This window comes from Mustelus asterias, chromosome 2 (assembly GCF_964213995.1).
Source record: "Mustelus asterias chromosome 2, sMusAst1.hap1.1, whole genome shotgun sequence".
Lineage (NCBI taxonomy): Eukaryota > Metazoa > Chordata > Chondrichthyes > Carcharhiniformes > Triakidae > Mustelus > Mustelus asterias.
Window position 1 is genome coordinate 52,222,023 of NC_135802.1, and position 21,469 is coordinate 52,243,491.

Below are 21,469 nucleotides of genomic sequence, written 5' to 3' on the forward strand. Positions count from 1 at the left end.
TAAGACAAGTGTTCAGGCCTCTTTATCTACTGAGTCCCCAGCATTACATACATCCTCATGACACAGTCATCTGTAACCCTCAGTGCTGGATGCAGCACACCAGTTTAACTCACCACTCAGTGGACGCTGAAAGGTTCAGTAGATGCACAGCCTGATATAAATGAGGCACTCATGGCCATGCCTCTGTTTTCAGTCTCCAATATCCCATGCTGATTAGCTGTCACTTTTATTGCCCCAAAAATGCTGACACTCCATTGAGGCCTGAAGGACCCAAACTGCTGATAATAGAGAACATACATCAGATCTAGTGCAGTTTCACTCTGTGGGCTCCACATTTTCATTCTAACAGTCTTACATATGCAAACTGAGATCAGGTATATTGATGCCAATGGGAGTAGCACATTCCCATGTTGATACACCATGTGAGAGATGGCAGAGGGTTAGCGTCACAAGACCCTCTGATCCTCCCAGGTCCAAGTGAGTCGTCTGGGGCCTCTGCACTCACATTTTAGGCCGCACACTTGTGACCTTTTGGCAGGAATCACAAGGCTCAGCATGTTTCTAAAAGGTCCTCATCTTGACACACTGTTGTCGACTGTGTAGAGTTTGCACTTTCTTCCCGTGTCAGTGTGGGTTTCTTCCAGGTGCTCCGGTTTCTTCCCACAGTCCACAGATGTGCAGGATTAGCCATAGTATATTGCCCCTTCGTGTCCAAAGATGTGTGGGTTAGGTGAATTAGCCATAGTAAATATGTGGGGATAGGGCGGAGTGGGGAGTATGGGTGGGAATCTCTTTCAGAGAATCGGTGCTGGCTTGATGGGCTGAATGGCCTCTTCTGCACTGTAGGGATTCCATGATTCTTAATGACAAAATGATGGCAGCATAACTGTAGAGTTTATGTGGGCAATATAACCGTGATTACAACCAGAATGATTAGAGGTAATTGAGAAGAGTTAAGGGCACTTTTCCAGCTCCATGATGTTATCCTGATGTCATGTGTCTGCAATTTTAATGTATTATGACGTACTGGTAGTATGCATGAAATGTAAAGATCCAAGTTAGAATTGATATCAGATTACTATATGTAGTACAGTGTCATTTGATGCCTCATTATAGACCTGACTCTGCATTGTTACAAATGTACATGTCTGTACTTCAATGTTTAAAATATCAAGACAAATTAGAGCAAGAAAGCAGTTCCTATACATGGTCGAAAAATTGGACAGAAATCCTATTCAGCATTCTATGGTGGTATTCAGCGCGAAGCAGTCTGCTCATGTTATCTAACCCCATATAAAGAACGATACTCTGATGAGCTGCTCTTCCTGTCATTACACCATTGTGATCTTCAGGAGTCAAGAGGTAAAGGGAGGAAGCTGGAGGTGCGGTGCGGGGGGCAGGAGTTGGCGGTGGGGGAGGGGGGGAGGAGAAGAAATAATCCTTTTAGTAATTGTGCTGTAATGCTTTAATTTTAAAAAACACATCAGGTATTAATTTGTCAGGAATTTCATCCATGCTAAGTGACTGTTTGCTTGAAGTTGCTTTTGAGGCGTTTACCACAGTAGAGATTGGGGCTATAACTGGTGCCAAATCTCAATAGATTTTGTGGGTTTACATGAACGAATCTTTTGTAAGAGTTTATCAGTGAATGGCTACATTTGCAGCTTAAATACTCCATTCTGCTGACAAGGTGTACTAATATACTCTTCACTCCTTGCAATATCAGGCCTGCCATTATCTGACAACCCATGATTTACTCAAAAGTTTCTTTATAAAATAAATGGGATTACTGTGCAGTGTGTACACACTGCGGTCTATGAAATGTGTCTTAGAGTGCAGGCAGCCTTTTAAAATCCCAGAAGCTTTATTTTAATCGAAAACAGGACCGTCAAGGTTTAGTGTGTGCTGTAAAATATGTAAGTTTAGATTGCACACTGAAGTTGTTACACTTACACAATTTATAGAAAACGTAACAACTTCTGTTCTAGTCAGATTTGCCACAATTTATTTCCGACTCCTGCCATATAACAATCATTATTCTTCAGCACAGAGTATCATACAGACACTTGTATGTAAACCCTAACAAATTTCAAGACAAATATACAATACAGTAAATAGAAAGGTAATATTCCTGCTCGGGATAATATAGTACAGATTTTTACTTCTAAAGTAATGCTTTACTGCATTGACTTTATTTACATTAGGAACTACATTATATACAATATCATTAGTTGATAGAACCAAATTTATTATGGAAAAATATTATTGCATTATACAGTTCTATAATTCCATTTTATATGGAAAAGAAACCTAACAAAGCAGCACTGGATGTACAGTATTCAGTGCAATTCTATCCACTTACACCGTACTCTGCTTTATTTTTACACAAAATACAAATGCTTTAAAGATTACGTTTTTCAAGTCAACCAAAAGTCTAAAGAGCTATGAACAGCATTAAATACAAATGTAATACATTCAAGTTAACTAAGGAAGAGCATATCCGGAAAACAGTTATAATGGAAAGTGTGATATAAATCCATACACTGGACTTGAAGCCTTGAAAATCGTGAGAATGGATTGGTAACCCCCGTGTTCTAACAAAAGACTGCTCTATCCTAAGGGCAAATTTGAGGAGCCCATCTGAAAAATACCGTGACACTTTCACATAATTATCGTTAATACTAAGGCAGATGGAATCTAGGACATGAAAAACAATTGTAGTGCACAGGGCATTGAGTGTCATCATCTAAGCACTTCACTGAAATGAAGCTGAAGTCTGACCAGAATCCACGTGGAATACTTCAACTCAGGATGGCCAAAGTCTTTTAGAGTAGATCCTTTTGGCTGTCCAGCGCGTACGTGTTGCTACCATGAATGAACCAAAGTATAGAAGATTATTCTTGACATTTTGTTGACTGTATTTTTCTTCCTAGCAGCTTGTTTCAGGTGTTCGGAGAAGACCGGTGTTGCAGGTCGTGTCCTGGGAACAGAGGATGGAGCAACGGGTGAAGGTGGATAGCTGAAGCAGCGGCAGCGGCGGCTGCCACTGCTGCTGGGTGAGGGGCAAACAGAGTTGGGCAGAGAGCAGAGTGCGGCAGTGGGTGAAGTGCCAGGTGGGCTGGGTGGATAGCCGCCGCCGGAATGAAGTGCAGAGGGTGGCCAGCCAGGAAGGCAGCGGGATGGGCAGGAAAAATAGTCTGAGCAATCGGAGAGAAGGTGAAGGGTGTGATGTGTGGCTGGGTGATATGGTGCAGCTGGGCCATCGCTTGATGGTGGGCATTAGGGTGGAGAGCGGCTGTAAGAGTGGCTGCAGCATGATGCTGGAGTAGAGTGTGGTGGACAGTGGTAACAGAAGAAGCAGCAGCAGTGGCAGACGGCTGCTGAAGGGAAACAGGTTGAAATGCTGGAACTGGAGAGAAGGTAACGGCTGATGACGGGAAAGTCTTGACCTGTTTGGAGAGAAGCTGCTGCTGGATATGCTGCTGTGCCTGTAACTGTAACTTGCCATATTTTTCCATTTCTTCAGGTGTGAAAATTATAGGCTGGCTAGTCAGAGGGGGTGAGATTGATTTAGCGTCCTCCATAAATAGGGGATCCATTTCATCAACACTCTGTGAGTTAGCATTGTAATAATCAAACACAACCTCTCCCACTGGAGCAGAATTTATAACACTAGAATTGTAAAATGCCTTTTGGGGATTCTCCTCTTTGACCACCATTGAACCATCAGTAAAAACATCTGCAGCACAGGAAACAACATTAGATGTATCTTCAGGGATTGGAGTCATATTTTCTTCAGAAGGCTGTACTTGATATATAGTCAGGCCTAACTGTTTGTCCTTATCTGTGTGTATTACACTGCACATTGATTCTTGTTCTATGTCTGTTTTATTGTCATGTACTACTTTCAGAGCAAGACTCTCTTCTTGGTCAATAGCAGACTCTGCTTCATTTTCATTCCCATTCGAGTGCTCAGGCTCATCTGCTTTGTCACTGTTGTCCCCTTTACTCATATCATTTTGTAGACCTACCCTTTTTGTTGCAGCTAATTTTCCAATTAAAGACACCAATGTCATATTATCCATAGCGGGAGGAAGCCTGGGCTCACAATGACCTTGTGAATGGTCTTTCAGATTTAGAACCAGTGCATTTGATCTTGTTGTTGGGTCTTCTGTGCTAATTGCTTTCTCTTCAATTTTATTACATTGTATTGTTTCTAATAGGTGCTCTGTTATCAGCGGCTTTTTTCCATCCTGTAACATTTCCTTCAATGGGAGAATGGAGCAACCAATGCTTTCATCCTTCTGGAATAAGCTAGGTGACATTGGGCTGCAATTCTGCATTGTATCTTCATTCTTTATTGTTCCACGGTGAATTCCTGTTTCTCTTTTTACTTCATGATAGTGACGAGAGCAAAGAGTTGGCTTTACATGATAGTCTGTGTCTTTTGAGAAAGACCTGGTACTCCCATGTCTTGCCTGCCTCTCACTCGGTACATCTTGCCTGCACTCTTCCTTATTTCGAGAGCATGATCTTCTCAAACCGGGGTGACTACTGCTTAAGTAATCTCGAATGGGACTTTCTTGTCTATTCCAGCTATGCCTTGACCTGCTCCTATATCTACTTCTACTTCTGCTGTGAGCTCGGCTACTGCTGGAGTTTCTGCTTCTGCTGTGCATTTGGCCTTTTGTGCATGTGTGAATCCTTTGGGTGCCGCCTCGGTTTCTGCTTCGACTGACACTTCCTTTCCTATGGTAATGGTCATTATCGGAGGATAATGATGACATTGATGAATAGCTGTGCCTTTTCTTTTTAAGTCTGGAGTGACATTTGTAACCGTAATGTGACCTATGATGTCTTTTTGAACAATGCCGAGACCGACTTCTGTGACTCTCATCACTTGACCTGTCAGAATAATTACGGCTACTGTGACTAGTCCTACTGCGGTCACTTGAGGTATCAGATGATGACCTAAATGATGAACCATGGGAAGATGAATAGCTTCTGGATTTTCGACAAACGCTTCTATTGCTTTCTGAATCATCTTCATAGCTACAATGTGAGGATGATTTACGACATTTTCTGTGATGCTCCTCAGTGCTACCAGTATCATTACTGTTCAAATTTAGACTGTCTTGCCCAGATTTGTGCATCTTTTGGTTTTTGCACATTTCTTTGGAACTGCTTAAAGAATGAGTTGGTGAAACCTTCTGCCTTTTGGTGCTTAACTCAAGAGGAAAAACTGATTGTTTCTTGATAATGCTGCTGCTGATTTGTTGCAGTTCCTCACTAGTGCTGGACTGCTCACCCTGTAGAAAATGTTTTGGGGTTAGTTTGGAATGTTTTTCCTCTTTTGAATCTTCTGCACTCTGGGATCCTGGTTCTGTTACTTTCCATGTGTATTTAGCCTCTTTTTTCAGGCTATGGTTGTACATTTTTCCTTTCCTTTTTTTGCTCACATGACCAGGCTCGGATTTCCGCTTAGACTTCTTGCTAGATTTCTGATGGCTCTTTCTTTTCTTTGATTGGCATGATCCTGCTCGTTTCCTCTGCTCCGGATCTTCCTCATTCTGCGTACTTCTGTTTTGTGCTTTCTTGATGTATGCTTCATTATCACCTTCAATAGCAACAGCTGCACTTTGCTGCCTATTGGATTCTGGCCCTGTAATACCATTCTCACGGTTTTTATTTCTCGAAAGTTTAAAATCAAAATACAATGGATTGCAGCTGTATGAAAGGGACGGCTCAGTCTGAGTGAAGAGTAAAAGCTCGGATGGCCACTGAAGTGTAGTCGATTCATCTCTACTTAGCACTGGAAGAAAGGGTCCAGTTACTTGCTTTGGCCTATTAGGTGGTTCCATTCTGCCCACCTTTTCATCAGCTGTCTGCATGGGCTCTCTCTGTTTGTCATTAAGAACTGATGATTCTTCACCTTGTGGCTTACAAATATCCTGGCCCAGCGTTTTCCCGTCCTCTTGTTTGGTTGCCCGCTGACAAGCAGGTGGAATGAATGGCAGTGCGCCCACTTTGTCGGTATCCGTGACCTCGAGCTTTACATCCCTAATTTCCGAGACCATGGGACATTTGAAGTCAGTGCTATCAGTGTGGAACTCATTAGTTTTGTCACTGAGGGTTGTCACGTTGTCTCCGTTTGTCTTCTCGGGTGACTTCATAAAAAATAAGAAAGGGAAATTCGGCTTGGTGTTGCAGAGAGTAGGAGTATAACAATAATAATCCTTTTCTTTTTCATCCTTATTTTCCTTCAACATGAGTGCCTTCAGCTTTTTAACTCTTGCAAAAGGATTGCTCCCAATGCCACTGTCTGTCTGGGGCTGTTTGGTTTGCTCATTATTTTCAGTGTGTGCAGTGTCATTTATCCCTGCAAGTGCCACTAGCATCTCTGCCTCCGCTGCTACTTTCCCTTTGTGATTCTGTGGTTCATCTCCATATTGCTTTTCTTCAATGGTGTCATTGAAAACTGAAGCGGATGATTCTAGCTTCAATGGAGCTTTTTTGGAGAAAGAAAATGAGACACTACCCTTGTGGGCGGGGATACATGAGCTGCTTTTATTTGTGAACAGACTAAAGGGCTTTAAGCCTAACTGGCCTTGTATCTGTGCTGTAGATTTACCACACTGATCACCACATGGGGAACATTGCAGGCTATTTTCCAGATTCTTTTTTAATGCTTCTTCCTTTTTGAATGAGGCCCTGGTACTGCTCTTTCTTCCGTAATCCCTGCCTTTGGCAATGGATCCAGCAGTGGCTCTTTTCAAGTGATTGTCAATGGCCACTGTTGTAGGTTTGAACATTGGGCCACTTCCTGGAGCACTGTGTAAAATCAAACAAAATGTCTGAGAAGTCACATTGCAATAATAAGAAAATAAAGTAAAAAATGTAACTCCATTTCATCTGATTCCTTTATCTGGATAACTATCTGGGTTTCAATATTTGGGGATTTTCCACTGACCAATAATTAAAAAGAAAATTTGCTTAATAATCCTTGCTCTACTTAAAGATGCTTCAACGTCCATACATTGTGTAATATAAGTCATCAAAAAGATGCAGTTAGTGAATATGGGGTGGCACGGTGACACAGTGGTTAGCACTGCTGCCTCACCGCGACAGGAACCCGATTTGATTCTCGGTCACTGTCTGTGCAGAGTCTGCATGTTCTCCCCGTGTCTGCGTGGGTTTCCTCCGGGTGCTCCGGTTTCCTCCCACAGTCTGAAAAACACGCAGGTTAGGTGCATTGGCCATGCTAAATTCTCCCTCAGTGTACCCAAACAGGCGCCGGAATGTGGCAACTAGGGGATTTTCACAGTAACTTCATTGCAGTGTTAATAGAACATAGAACATAGAACATAGAACATTACAGCACAGAACAGGCCCTTCGGCCCACGATGTTGCACCGACCAGTTAAAAAAAAACAAAAAAAAAAACTGTGACCCTCCAACCTAAACCAATTTCTTTTCGTCCATGAACCTATCTACGGATCTCTTAAACGCCCCCAAACTAGGTGTTAATGTAAGCCTACTTGTGACACTAATAAATAAACTATGAATTTATGCTACTGTACTATGAAAAGCTGTGTAAGGTTAATGACTGCATCTTAAGAATATTTCAATGTGGCAGAAACACATGGCAGACCTGCTGTAGCCTTCATAGACTGAAACAACAATCGTTATTGCCTTAAGTTTCACACTGAGTGTATCATTTACACAATTCCCACAATGTCTGAGATTTACCTTGGCACAACAAAGTTGCCTTAACTAATTATTTGCATCAGTGGGGGATTATTATTCACAGCACATCTTCAATCAGAAGTTTATGTTGCATTATTAAGCTGCTGTCTAGGAATATTCCATTGATTAACCATCTCCCAAGTGAAAGTGACTGCAAATTGGGTATATTAATTTTCGTTCATTTCAGGGGATTCTGCAAATTACCTGATGTCTGCAGAAAGGAGTCAAGGGTGGAAAAGGAATATCTCCACAACTACCCTGGTGTGTTGAATGTCAATTGAAAAGTGATAACAAAAAGTTCACAGAACCTAACTACCGGTCAATAGGATAGTTAAATAAGCAAGATACAGCTGGCACAAGATTTAGAACAATGTATTAAAGAACTTTTCACTTGTACTGTTTTGAAAATCTGTTCAGTGTATAATTGGTAGTTTTTAGGCATCTTGTGTCAGTAATGAAAGGGTCTTACTTTTTATTATATTACCATTTTTACGAATATAAGTGTAATAAGACTGTAGAGCATATTACTATAAATGCACAATTTGTATTGGCTCAATGTTAATAAAATATTCATTCCTTTGAGTTGTACCTATCCTAAGTTTCTTTTCTGTTGGTCTGCAGCTATTGACTGCTCCAGTGTGGGTCGTCTATAGCTGGTAATTACATTGTAAACCTGGCAGTTATTTCAAGACTTTAGTGGCCAGCAAGACCCGTCTTTTTCTTTCCGGCTGCTGCAGTCTCCCTGGTATCAGGAAACATGCTCTACTGGAAATGCCATTATGCTATTACCCCGTAGGGAAGACATCTTGTCATCACATATGCCAAAAATCCTTCTCTCCATAAGGATGCCATGACCTTGATGGTGAGGCACATTTACTGGTTGTAGACCGAGCAGTGGCAGCCTTGACCTCACTACTCTGCACAGGAGCATCTGCACAATGGCAGATTCCCACTGTGTAGTCAGTTTAAAGGAAGACCAGCAGTATGTCAGAAATGTAGATGTAAAAAAGCAACTAAGTTTACTTACTGTCCAAGGATCGGGGCTGCAATATAAAAGCATAATAATGGAAAATATTGCAATATTACTTTTACTACACAGTAGCTAAAATTAATAAATGGTCTTTATATATTTTATACCATGGCTTTGAAATTTGAAAAATATGTATCTCTACTAATTAAGAGAACGACACGGTGGCACAGTGGTTACCACTGCTGCTTCACAGCGCCAGGGACCCGGGTTCAATTCCCGGTTTGGGTCACTGTCCATGTGGAACAAAGAACAAAGAAAATTATTGCACAGGAACAGGCCCTTCGGCCCTCCAAGCCTGCACCGACCATGCTGCCCGACTGAACTAAAACCCCCTACCCTTCCGGGGACCATATCCCTCTATTCCCATCCTATTCATGTATTTGTCCAGACGCCCCTTAAAACTCACTATCGTATCTGCTTCCACTATCTCCCCTGGCAGTGAGTTCCAGGCACCCACCACCCTCTGTGTAAAAAACTTGCCTCGTAGATCTTCTTTAAACCTTGCCCCTCGCACCTTAAACCTATGCCTCCTAGTAACTGATTCTTCCATCCTGGAAAAAAGCTTCTGACTATCCATTCTGTCCATGCCCCTCATAATCTTGTAGACTTCTATCAGGTCGCCCCTCAAACTCCAAAATTGGAGTTTGCACGACCTCCCTGTGTCTGCATGGGTTTCCTCCAGGAGCTCCGGTTTCCTCCCACACTCCAAAGATGTATGAGTTAGGTTGATTGGCCATGCTAAATTGACCCTCAGTGTCAGTGGGTTAGTAGGGTAAATAAGTAGAGTTACGGGGATAGGGCCTGGGTGGGATTGTGGTTGGTGCAGGCTCAATGTGCCGAATGGCCTTCTTCTGCACTGTAGGGGTTCTATGTAAAATGCGATTGGCTATCAAAACAAACATCTATATTTCAAATATTGATGTCTACGAACCATTCTGACTGTTTCCGTAGCTCGGCGAGCTGATGGAGACGTTTAAGTGCCTTTTCTTGTTTCTTTTCATCTTTTCTTGATCTTGAAGCTACATTTCGAGCAAATTCTCTTTGTTTAAGTTCTTTCAGTCTCTGTTACAGAAAGGAAGAATGTGCAATGATCAGTTGGTGTTGGTTACCCTAAGTCCTGCATAAATATACGTTCACTTAAGGTCAAGCAAATGTCCTGAGCAGTTTCAAATAGCAATGGTGAAAATAATCTCTTCCTGGTTTCCAAGGGCTGGATTTCACACCTGCAAATCAAGGGCGGGCTGCCCCCCTCTCACCACCCGGACCGCAAACGTAAAATAGGGCATAATGAAGTCAGGTCTGCAATACAATGTCATCAGCCCAGTATCCAAAATTACAGAATAAAAGCAGGAGCGGGAATCAGCAGATGAAGCAATTCGGAAAGAAAGGGACCTTTAAACTTGTAGCCATGACTAACTTCCATTTCCTGGCATTATCCTACTGCCACATGAGCCCCATTAGTTTAAATTTAAAATTTACATCTTGTAAAATCACACTTAGCACATCAGATCATAGAATCCTACAGTGCGGAAAGAGGCCATTCGGCCCATCAAGTCTGCACCAACCACAATCCCACCCAGGCCCTATCCACATATCCCTACATATTTACCCACTAACCCCTCTAACCTATGCATCCCGGGACACTAGGGCAATTTAGAATGGCCAATCAACCTAGCCCGCACATCTTTGGACTGTGGGAGGAAACCGGAGCACCCGGAGGAAACCCATGCAGACACAGGGAGAATGTGCAAACTCCACACAGACAGCGACCCGAGCCGGGATTCGAACCCAGGTCCCTGGAGCTGTGAAGCAGCAGTGCTAACCACTGTGCTACCGAGCCGCCCCTTGTACAAGATGTACAAGTTTCAAGTATAATTCCAAACATTATACAAGTTCAAAGGTATCCCAATGCAGTCTACTTTTTTATACAGTGTATTTACAAGCGCTCATCACAGTGGATGACTTACTCCACTGTTTCCATTTATAACTTAGACATAAATGTCCATCAAATACCTATTTTCAGGTGTCCAGTTTTAAAGAAACAGATGTGTGATAATGGAGTATCAGGCTACATCTGTGCATTTATTCCCAAATATTTAGCACAGTAAATTTAGTTCCATCGACAGAAATCTGCTTTGTGCTGTCATTTCAGTGGACACTGAAAGTAATCCATTTTCATCAGCGGTATCCAGAATTTACAAGTTACCAGTGATTCCACCGTGCCTATCGTCATGATTGGGTGCTGCACGTCTAATTGACAACCTTCCCATCGGAATGCTGCCAATTGGACATCCCACACTTGATAGGATGGGCAGGGATGGCAGGGGCAGCAGTGAGTGGATCACTCAGTTTCATTCAACCTTCCTCACCCTGCCGAAAAACGTAAATTCCAGCTCCAACTGTGGTATCGTTCACTAATTAAACAGTGATGTATAAAGAAGTCAATACGAGCTTTGATGATGTGCACAAAATCAACTCGATCTTTCTATCTGGCATGCATTTTTGAAACTGCAATAGCAGATAACACAAATCATCCAAAATATTGATAAGGTTGACAAATATTGGGGCCCAGAAGAATACAATCATGTTTTAATTTAATACAACATATTACAACATATCATCATAAAAGGTTCAGAGAGCTAGGTGATGATAGGGATCTAGATGAGTATACGGTTTGTCGGAAGGGACTTAAGAAGGAAATTAGGAGAGCCAGAAGGGGTCACGAGAAGGACTTGGCAGTTAAGATTAAGGAGAACCCTAAGGCGTTCTATAAATATGTAAAGAGTAAAATGATGAGATGTGAAGGTATAAGACCTATAAAATGTGAAGGTGAGAAAGTCTGTACAGAACCGGAAGAAATAGCAGAGGTGCTTAACGAATACTTTACCTCGGTATTCACGGTGGAAAAAGACCTGGGTGGTTGTACTACAGGATTGCGGCGGACTGAAAAGATTGAGTTTGTGGACATTAGGAAAGAGGATGTATTGGAAATTTTGAATAGCATCAGATTAGATAAGTCACCGGGACCGGATGGGATGTACCCCAGGTTGCTGTGGGAGGCGAGGGAAGAGATTGCAGAGCCTCTGGCGATGATCTTTGCGTCGTCGATGGAGACGGGAGAGATTCCAGAGGATTGGAGGATTGCGGATGTGGTTCCTATATTCAAGAAAGGGAATAGGGATAGCCCAGGAAATTACCGACCGGTGAGTCTAACCTCAGTGGTTGGTAAATTGATGGAGAAGATCCTGAGGGACAGGATTTATGAACAGTTAGTGAGGTTTAATATGCTCAAAAGTAGTCAGCACGGCTTTGTCAAAGGCAAATCGTGCCTTACGAGCCTGGTGGAGTTCTTTGAAAATGTGACTAAACACATTGACGAAGGAAAAGCGGTAGATGTGGTTTACATGGACTTCAGCAAGGCATTCGATAAGGTCCCCCATGCAAGACTTCTCAAGAAAGTGAGAGGGCATGGGATCCAAGGGGCTGTTGCTTTGTGGATCCAGAACTGGCTTGCCTGCAGAAGGCAGAGAGTGGTTGTAGATGGGTCTTTTTCTGAATGGAGGTTGGTCACCAGTGGAGTGCCCCAGGGATCTGTTCTGGGACCCTTGCTGTTTGTCATCTTCATAAATGACCTGGATGAGGAAGTGGAGGGATGGGTTGGCAAGTTTGCCGACAACACGAAGGTTGGTGGGGTTGTGGAAAGTTTGGAGGGATGTCAGAAGCTGCAGAGTGACATAGATAGGATGCAAGACTGGATGGAGAAGTGGCAGATGGACTTCAACCCAGACAAATGTGTAGTGGTCCATTTTGGTAGGTCAAATGGGATGAAGGAGTATAATATCAGGGGTAAGACTCTTAGCCGTGTAGAGGATCAGAAGGACCTTGGGGTCCGGGACCATAGGACTCTTAAATCGGCCTCGCATGTGGAGGAGGTGGTTAAGAGGGCGTATGGTGTGCTGGCCTTCATCAATCGAGGGATTGAGTTTAGGAGTCGGGGGATAATGATGCAGCTTTATAAGACCCTTGTCAGGCCCCACCTAGAGTACTGTGCCCAGTTCTGGTCGCTTCATTACAGAAAGGATGTGGAAGCCATAGAAAGGGTGCAGAGGAGATTTACAAGGATGTTGTCTGGATTGGGTGGCATGCCTTATGAGGATAGGTTGAGGGAGCTCGGTCTTTTCTCCTTGGAGAGACGAAGGATGAGAGGTGACCTGATAGAGGTTTACAAGATGTTGAGAGGTATAGATCGGGTGGATTCTCAGAGGCTTTTTCCCAGGGCTGAAATGGTTGCTACAAGAGGACACAGGTTTAAGGTGCTGGGGAATAGGTACAGAGGAGATGTCAAGGATAAGTTTTTCACTCAGAGGGTGGTGGGTGAGTGGAATCGGCTGCCATCAGTGTTGGTGGAGGCAAACTCGATAGGGTCTTTTAAGAGACTTCTGGATGAGTACATGGGACTTAATAGGATTGAGGGTTATAGGTAAGTCTATTTATAAGCCTAGGTAGGTAGGGACACGACCGGCGCAACTTGTGGGCCGAAGGGACTGTTTGTGCTGTAGTTTTTCTATGTTCTATGTTCTATATCAGATATTAAGAGGCAAATCATCTATCTCTTAGCAGGCCTCAGCTGACAAAAAACCTGGAGCTGCACAGCCCTGGTCTTTGTTCCAATCATATGCAGTAGGCTTTGTTTTACCTAGTCAATCTGAAAGGAATGGGAGAGCAAGTCGCTGCAAGGATTTCCTCACGTATCACGCATTGCATTTCATCTATCACTATATGTTGTTCATCTGCAGTCATATTTTTGAGAAAAGCAGGAAGAAGAACAGAGTTTCGACCTGTCAAGGAAAGAACTGAATGCTTTTCTGGCATCGCAGAAAACAGGTGGTGAAGAGCAAATGCCACTTGCAGTCCACAAGACAATCAGCAAAGCAAAGGGACCAGCAATAAAAACAAAGCACCAAGCTGCTCATAGCGCGTTTGCACTAATGATGCAGGCATCGAGTTAATGGGGGACACAAAGAAGTACAGCTACATATACACTGGGATAAGGCAACTCTGGTGATCTGCGCTCCAAAAATTAGAAGCATTTTTGGACAGTGTTTTATTTTGATGTCACAACATGAAAACAAAACAAAGCACAAATACAGAGCAGTGAGAGAACAAGTGAACATGCTGGCAAGGCGGGAAAATGATATTTCTACACAGGAAGTTTTAAAATCGACTCATGTACACAACAGAATAGTCAATTTTTCTGTCCTCCTTAATGTTAATCAAGATAATAATGCAGGAAGATTGAGAATGAGTGATTGATTGTGATATGTTGTAAGACACATGGAAGGTATCGTCTCCTCTTTATCTCGTCATCTCTTCACCAATCTTTGCCACACCAAACATCCTTTCTTTCTGCTAGCTTCATAAAACTTGAACAAGTAGTTGACGATAATTTAAAACTAATAGCAAGCAGCATTAATCAGTGACGTGATACCAGATTAAATACTTCTTTCTGTTCCATCAATATTGTGCTCTCAAGGTGGCTTGATCTCAAAATAACAATAAAATAAGCCCTGTCTGCTTCCATAAGACTTGAAAATGGTGGAAACGTTCCATCATTTGAATATTTATGACAATTCAATATAGTGCAAAATTGTACAATGTGACTGATCATGAAATTGTTGCTGTTCTATTTAATTGATTTCCTGAAGCAGACTTTGTTTTACAAAGTTACAGTTCTGAAGAAGTCATTTTGGACTCAAAACGTTCATGGATCTTCAGATGCTGCCAGGCCTGCAATTTTTTCAGAATTTTGTCTTTTTACTTTGTTTTATCAGGTATTCCTCCATACAAGTATGCATCATCATCCAAAACAGATATGAAGGAGGCTACCTACAGTACAGGATATCTAATGTGCAGAGCAGTACTGGCTGCTGGTTGATATCACGATGGGTGGAATTCTCCCAAGCCCCTTCTGGTGGGTTCAATGATGGGCGTGGGTGGGGAAAGGTTGATAGGAGGCCCAGAAATCAGTTTTCCACCAGTGTGGATTTCCCATAGGATCATCCATGGGTGCATGCCGTGGCGGATCAGGAGACCCTCTGAAAACCAGCGTAAAACTGATAGGATTCTCGGTGATCTTGGTGGGAAAACATGCTGGTGCAAAACACATCTGGAACAACGTGGCTTGCAGATGTTGGGACTCACCTGAACAATGCCTGGGCTGCCTTCGGAGTTCAGGTTGGAGGCAGTCAGCAACCCTGGAACCCGGAACACTACAGCAGTGGGTGGGGGGAGCATCTACAGTTGGATCTTCCAGATTCGGTGTCCTGGAGGAGGCCTGTTTTGCAGGCTCAGAATGTTCTTGCATATCCATCTGCTCTGTCGGATGGTCGATCTTCAATCTCAGGAGATCTATTTTCTAGAGGTCCATCTTCTTTCTTCAATAATAGGTCAGTGATGTTTGGTACATTTTTAATATGGCACCCGGATGTGACAGTGGACTACCTGCCACAGAAGACAGTGCAAAACCCCTCATGATTTGCATATTTCTTTCAAATCTTCTCTCAACTTTCTCTGTAACAAGAATAGTCCCAACTTTTCCAATTTATCTAGGTAACTGAAGATCCTCGTCCCTGGAACCATTCTCGTGAATCTTTTCTGCACCCTCTCTCTCATGCCTTCACATCTTTTAGAATCAGAATCAGAATTTCTACAGTACAGAAGGGGGCCATTCGGCCCAGCGAGACTGCACCGACACAATCCCACCCAGGTCCTAACCCCATAACCCCACATATTTACTCTGATCCCCCTGACGTTACAGGACAATTCAACATGGCCAATCAACTTAACCCACGCATCTTTGGACTGTGGGAGGAAATTGGTGCACCCAGAGGAAACCCACGCAGACACGGAGAGAATGTGCAACTCCACACGGACAGACAGTCACCCAAAGCCGGAATTTAACCTGGGTCCCTGGCACTGTGAGGCAGCAGTGATAACCAATGTGCCAGCATGCTGCCCTTTCCTAAAATATGGCACAATACTCCAGCAGAGGCTAAAGTAGTGTTCTTTACAAGTTGAACGTAACTTCCTTGCTTTTATATGCTAAGTCCTATTAATAAAGCCTAAGATACTGTATGTTTTATTAACTACTCTCTCAACCTGCCCTGCCACCTTCAATAATTTCTGCACGTATACACCCAGGTCACTCTGCATCTGCATGCCTTTAGGATTATACCCTTCAGTTTATATTGTCTCTTTGCATTCTTCCCACCAAAATGAATTGCTTCACACATCTTTTCATTAAATCTTATCTTTTTGATTTGATTTGATTTATTGTTGTCACATGTATTAACATACAGTGAAAAGTATTGTTTCTTGCGCGCTATACGGCAAAACATACCGTTCATAGAGAAGGAAACGAGAGAGTGCAGAATGTAGTGTTACATTCATAGCTAGGGTGTAGAGAAAGATCAACTTAATGCAAGGTAAGTCCATTCAAAAGTCTGACAGCAGCAGAGAAGAAGCTGTTCTTGAGTCGGTTGGTACATGACCTCAGACTTTTGTATCATTTTCCTGAAGGAAGAAGGTGGAAGAGAGAATGACCGGGGTGTGTGGGGTCCTTTATTATGCTGGCTGCTTTGCCGAGGCAGCGGGAAGTATAGACAGAGTCAATGGATGGGAGGCTGGTTTGCGTGATGGATTGGGCTACATTCACGACATTTTGTAGTTCCTTGCGGTCTTGGGCAGAGCAGGAACCATACCAAGCTGTGATACAACCAGAAAGAATGCTTTCTGTGGTGCATCTGTAAAAGTTGGTGAGAGTCGTAGCTGACATGCCAAATTTCCTTAGTCTTCTGAGAAAGTAGAGACGTTGGTGGGCTTTCTTAACTATAGTGTCGGCATGGAGGAACCAGGACAAGTTGTTGGTGATCTGGACACCTAAAAACTTGAAGCTCTTGACCCTTTCTACTTCATCCTCATTGATGTAGATGGGAGCATGTTCTCCTTTACGCTTCCTGAATCGATGACAATCTCCTTAGTTTTGTTGACATTGAGGGAGAGATTACTGTTGCCGCACCAGTTCACCAGATTCTCCATCTCATTCCTGTACTCTGTCTCGTCATTGTTTGAGATCCAACCCACTACAGTGGTGTCGTCAGCAAACTTCAAAATCGAATTGGAAGGGAATTTGGCCACACAGTCATAGGTGCATACGGAGTATAATAGGGGGCTGAGAACACAGCCTTGTGGGGCACCGGTATTGAGGATGATCGTGGAGGAGGTGTTGTTGCCTATCCTTACTGATTGTGGTCTGTGAGTTAGGATGTTCAGGATCCAGTCGCAGAGGGAGGTACCAAGACCCAGGCCACGGAGTTTGGAGATGCGTTTCGTGGGAATAATGATGTTGAAGGCTGAGCTGTAGTCAATAAATAGGAGTCTGACATAGATGTCCTTGTTTTCTAGGTGTTCCAGGGTTGAGTGCAGTGCCAGAGAGATGGCGTCTGCTGTGGACCTGTTGCGGCAGTAGGCAAATTGTACTGGATCCAGGTAGTCCGGGAGGCTGGAATTGATTCGTGCCATGACTAATCTTTCGAAGCACTTCATAATGAAGGATGTCAGAGCCACCGGCTGATAGTCATTAAGGCACGCTGCTTGTTTTTTTTTTAGTTTATCTGTCACTTGTCTGTTCATTCCACCAACTTGTTTATGTCCTTTTGAAGCATACTCTCCTCCTCACAGTACACAAAGTCTCCAAGTTTTGTATCACTTGAACATTTTGAAATTTTGCACTTTACAAAAAGGTCTAGGTCATCAAAATATATCGGGAAGAGCAATGGTTCCAACGCTGACCACTGGGCAACTCCACATTTATCCACCCCCCTGCCCACCCTCCCCAGTTCTTTGCTCTTCTATCCCAGTGGGGAAGGAAATTCAAATTGCACCAGAGGGCTAACTTTCCCCATTCTGCTCCCTGAGAAATGGCTATTCCCTGGATGTAAAACTGAGGAAAAACTGGGAGCAAAATTCATGAGTCTGAGTCTCAGCTACTTTACCCTACTCTGGAATTCCCAGGTTTTCCTCATGCAGAATGCACTTACGCAGCATACAATAATAAGCATTTCTGGAACATCAATCTTTTCAATTTACATATATTAGACTTTTACTTGCAAGGCTCAGGCAGAAGCTGGTGGTGAGGTTGCTGCCAATATCCTAAGGAATCCCAGGATAAGTAGGACAATGCTTTTTCCATTTCAAACCCACTTTATAGACTTTGAGTCTTCTAGCAGCTAAATGACAGCAGAAAGATGTCCAGAATTGTAGCTGCTGCTCTCTTAGAAATGCAGTATCACTCCTGTTTTCACACCTGTTCCATGGTGCAAGGTCTTGCCAAGAGATTGATCTGCAGAGGGTGACATTTTGGGCTCACTGTGTGTGGGCACAATGGGGAACAGAAGAAGACTGGAACTGAAGATTGCAGCAATGTCTACATTTTTACTATTAATCAATAATCAGTAGTCTCTATGTCGAATAGAAGAAGCACTGAGGGTAGCAAAGGCACAAAATATTCTCGGGGTGGGGGGTGTGGTTCAGTGTTAATTACCAAATCTGATTCAGAGCAACCATGGCTGACTGAGATAGCCAATTGTGGTGAGAGAACCAACACGAGGGAAAAACCTACCCTGACTTTGCCGTCACCAATTTACCAGTCGTAGATTCAAATGTCCATGACAGGATTGATAGGAGTTACCACCGATGTGAAGATTTGTAGTGATCTCCACACTGGGGCACACTCCATCATGTTGTATGGCGCTACTACTGGGATACATTCAGAACAAATCTAGCAGCTTGAATTGAACTCCCACCATAACACCACCATGGGTGCACCTTTACCACATGGACTGCAGCAGTTTAAGGTGACGACTACCACCTTCTCATGGGCAATGAAGAATGGGCAATACATGCTGGCTGTGCTAGTGATTCCCACATCATATGAATAAAAAAATGAGTTTAAAGATGGTACTGTAGGGAACTGAATTGAATGAAATGAACATTTGGTACATTACTACAAGGTGCTGTTGTGAGAGTTGGAGTCAGCCATTAGCAGGTGAAAGGTGTGGGTCTGCTTGATCAGCATAAGCAAGCATTGAGACTCACTTCTGGGTGCGGTTTGTGGTTAGGGAAGATAAGGATGTTCACTGAACATTATGTACTAAAATGTCAAGGACTTTGTCCATCTGCGTTATAACAATAAATATGCAAACTAAGGATTAAAAAGATGCTGAATTGTATTGGTTGAAAGTGCACACCAAACTGTAATGCTATTGATGTTTCAACTGGTGTGTATATTGGCTGCAAGATACTATAATTGAAACTGTCTTGTAGAATCTGGTCATAACATCATAGTGAGTCCCACTGTGTTACTGTGTTGTTCTCCTTGTGCACAAGAAATAAAGGTGTAGTTTCTGAGTATTAACCATGTATCATCTGGTTAATTCTCGACACTGTAATCTCCAATTGTTTAGGGACTGTTTCTTTCTTGATAGTGCCTCGCCCAGAAAGCTTTATTGCTGTTTTGGGGCTTAAAATAAAATCAAAATTGAATTCCTGATTGGATCAAAGTGTCTGTACATTTCATTTTGCTGGACTGACAGTCTACTTGAAAAATGAACACACCTAAGCAACCTGTAAACGGGAGTATTTCTGTAGAATACCACATACTCAATTCCAATGTCTGCTTCTATTTGATCACATGGAACAAAAAAAAACATAGAACTGATGGAGCTGATAATGCAGTCCAGGCACAGTTACACCAAGTGCACAACTGAGAAACTGACCATTTGACATAACTGCTCTATGTCCCATCAGGTGTCCTTGGCTGCCTAAAACTTATCATTATCCTTTTAAACTCAGAGCCATTGGAGACGTTTGTCTCCTGTTTGGACCTAACTATTGAAGGGTAAAACAAAAATGGCAAGAATGCAGGTTGATTCTATATTGAGAAGATGTTTACTCAACAGTCCTGTCTCGCCTAATCATGTTTGTGTTGTGGGAGAGTTTGAATTGATAAAAGTTGAATATTGTGGTTTTGTGCAATAGATGCCAGACCCAGCTGAAGCATTGGTGTTCCATTATGCAGCTCTGATTTATCACTGGTGAGGGAGAGGTGGCTGTTTTCTATAGTTAACCAGAGTCTAAAAATCTAATAGGGATGCAATCCCAACTCCTAATTAATTTATGCACATTTATAGCATTGAAAACATTCCTCCAATCCTTAAACCATTGCATGGTATAGAAAATTGATGCCAGAGTATTTATTGACTAAGTTACTTTATGGCAAAATATATACAATTAAACTCAATAGTATATTTCTATCAACACAAAAATCTTTTTGTAAATGCCATTGGGTACTGAGAGAATTTGTTCGGTGGCTGGAAACTCGTAAACAGTTCAATAAATAATCAAGTTAACTGTTGCAAACAAAAGGGTATATAGTATGAAAAACAAGCAATGAATGGTTCTTGAAGGCCATAATGTTATGCAATCTAAGGATTATGATGATGATGTATTATAAAGTGTTTGGGTTTTGTTTTGCAGGTTTATTGGATCATTTCATGTGAAAATTCAGTAACAGTACAATAATTTAGGTATCTTTTTTATCAAATGTACTCTTGGGGTATAACCACAATGCAACTTTATAACATTGCAGCTCTGACAAAGGGTCATCTGGACTCGAAACATTGGCTCGATTCTTTTCCCACAGCTGCTGTCAAACCTGCTGAGATTTTCCAGCATTTTCTGTTTTTGTTGTCTATACAGTAAGAGGTCTCACAACACCAGGTTAAAGTCCAACAGGTTTATTTGGTAGCAAATGCCACTAGTTTTCGGAGCGCTGCTCCTTCGTCAGGTGAGTGGGAGTTCTGTTCACAAACAGGGAATATAAAGACACAAACTCAATTTACAGAATAATAATTGGAATGTTGTCTATAACATTGCACACTGTTTTTTTTCCCCAATCAATGAATTATTACATTTATTATATATATTCTGCAATGCAATGTTACTCTGGCAAGCATTTAAAATTGTATTCTGAGTCTCTTTACCTTTTTCCCATGTTTATTCACTCTTTTTCAGAAGGTACCTAGATACATTATTAAATTTGGACTTTTTTACTTGGATCGTACAATTCAGTCCCTTGAAATCTTTTGACTTTAATAAGACTATTTATGACTCATTCTCTCTAACCTGAGGCCGTATATATTTCATTCATGTTAAAATGGTTAACCTTCTCTCAGCAAATTCTATCTGGAGAAGTCAGTGGCATCCCCAATTCCCCGGGCAATGTGCTATTCTGTGGAAGACAGTGTAACATAAATTCCCATCCAATTTTAAAAGTGGGACCTTGGACTTTACCCAAAATAATTAAACTCATGGGGAGTGTTAAATAATTACACATATACAGTGAGAGAGACTATAATAACAGCTTAAAAACAAGTGATTTATGTTTAGAAAAGCACATAGCACAGTAGCCAGGAGTTGACAAAGGGTAATGATTAAGTGACAGGACCAGTAGTCCAGAAGCTTAGACTGATGATTACAGAATCATGAGTTCAAATCCCTCCACAACAGCTGGGATATTGAAATTCAGAATAAGAAGCTAATATTAGTAATGGTGACCATGAAATGATCCTCTGGT

The 21,469-nt window shown here is 42.3% G+C and overlaps 1 protein-coding gene across 1 annotated transcript in view; it reads right to left on the reverse strand.

Moving 5' to 3' along the window:
- Positions 1–2,942: 2,942 nt before the first annotated feature.
- znf804b (zinc finger protein 804B) overlaps positions 2,943–21,469 on the reverse strand; it is a 489,773-nt gene continuing 471,246 nt past the window's right edge. Inside the window, exons 3-4 of the mRNA XM_078200329.1 lie at positions 9,707–9,837; positions 2,943–6,831 (exon numbers count right to left, since the gene is read on the reverse strand). Coding sequence (XP_078056455.1) covers positions 2,943–6,831; positions 9,707–9,837 — 4,020 coding nt within the window. The remainder of the gene's footprint in view (positions 6,832–9,706; positions 9,838–21,469) is intronic.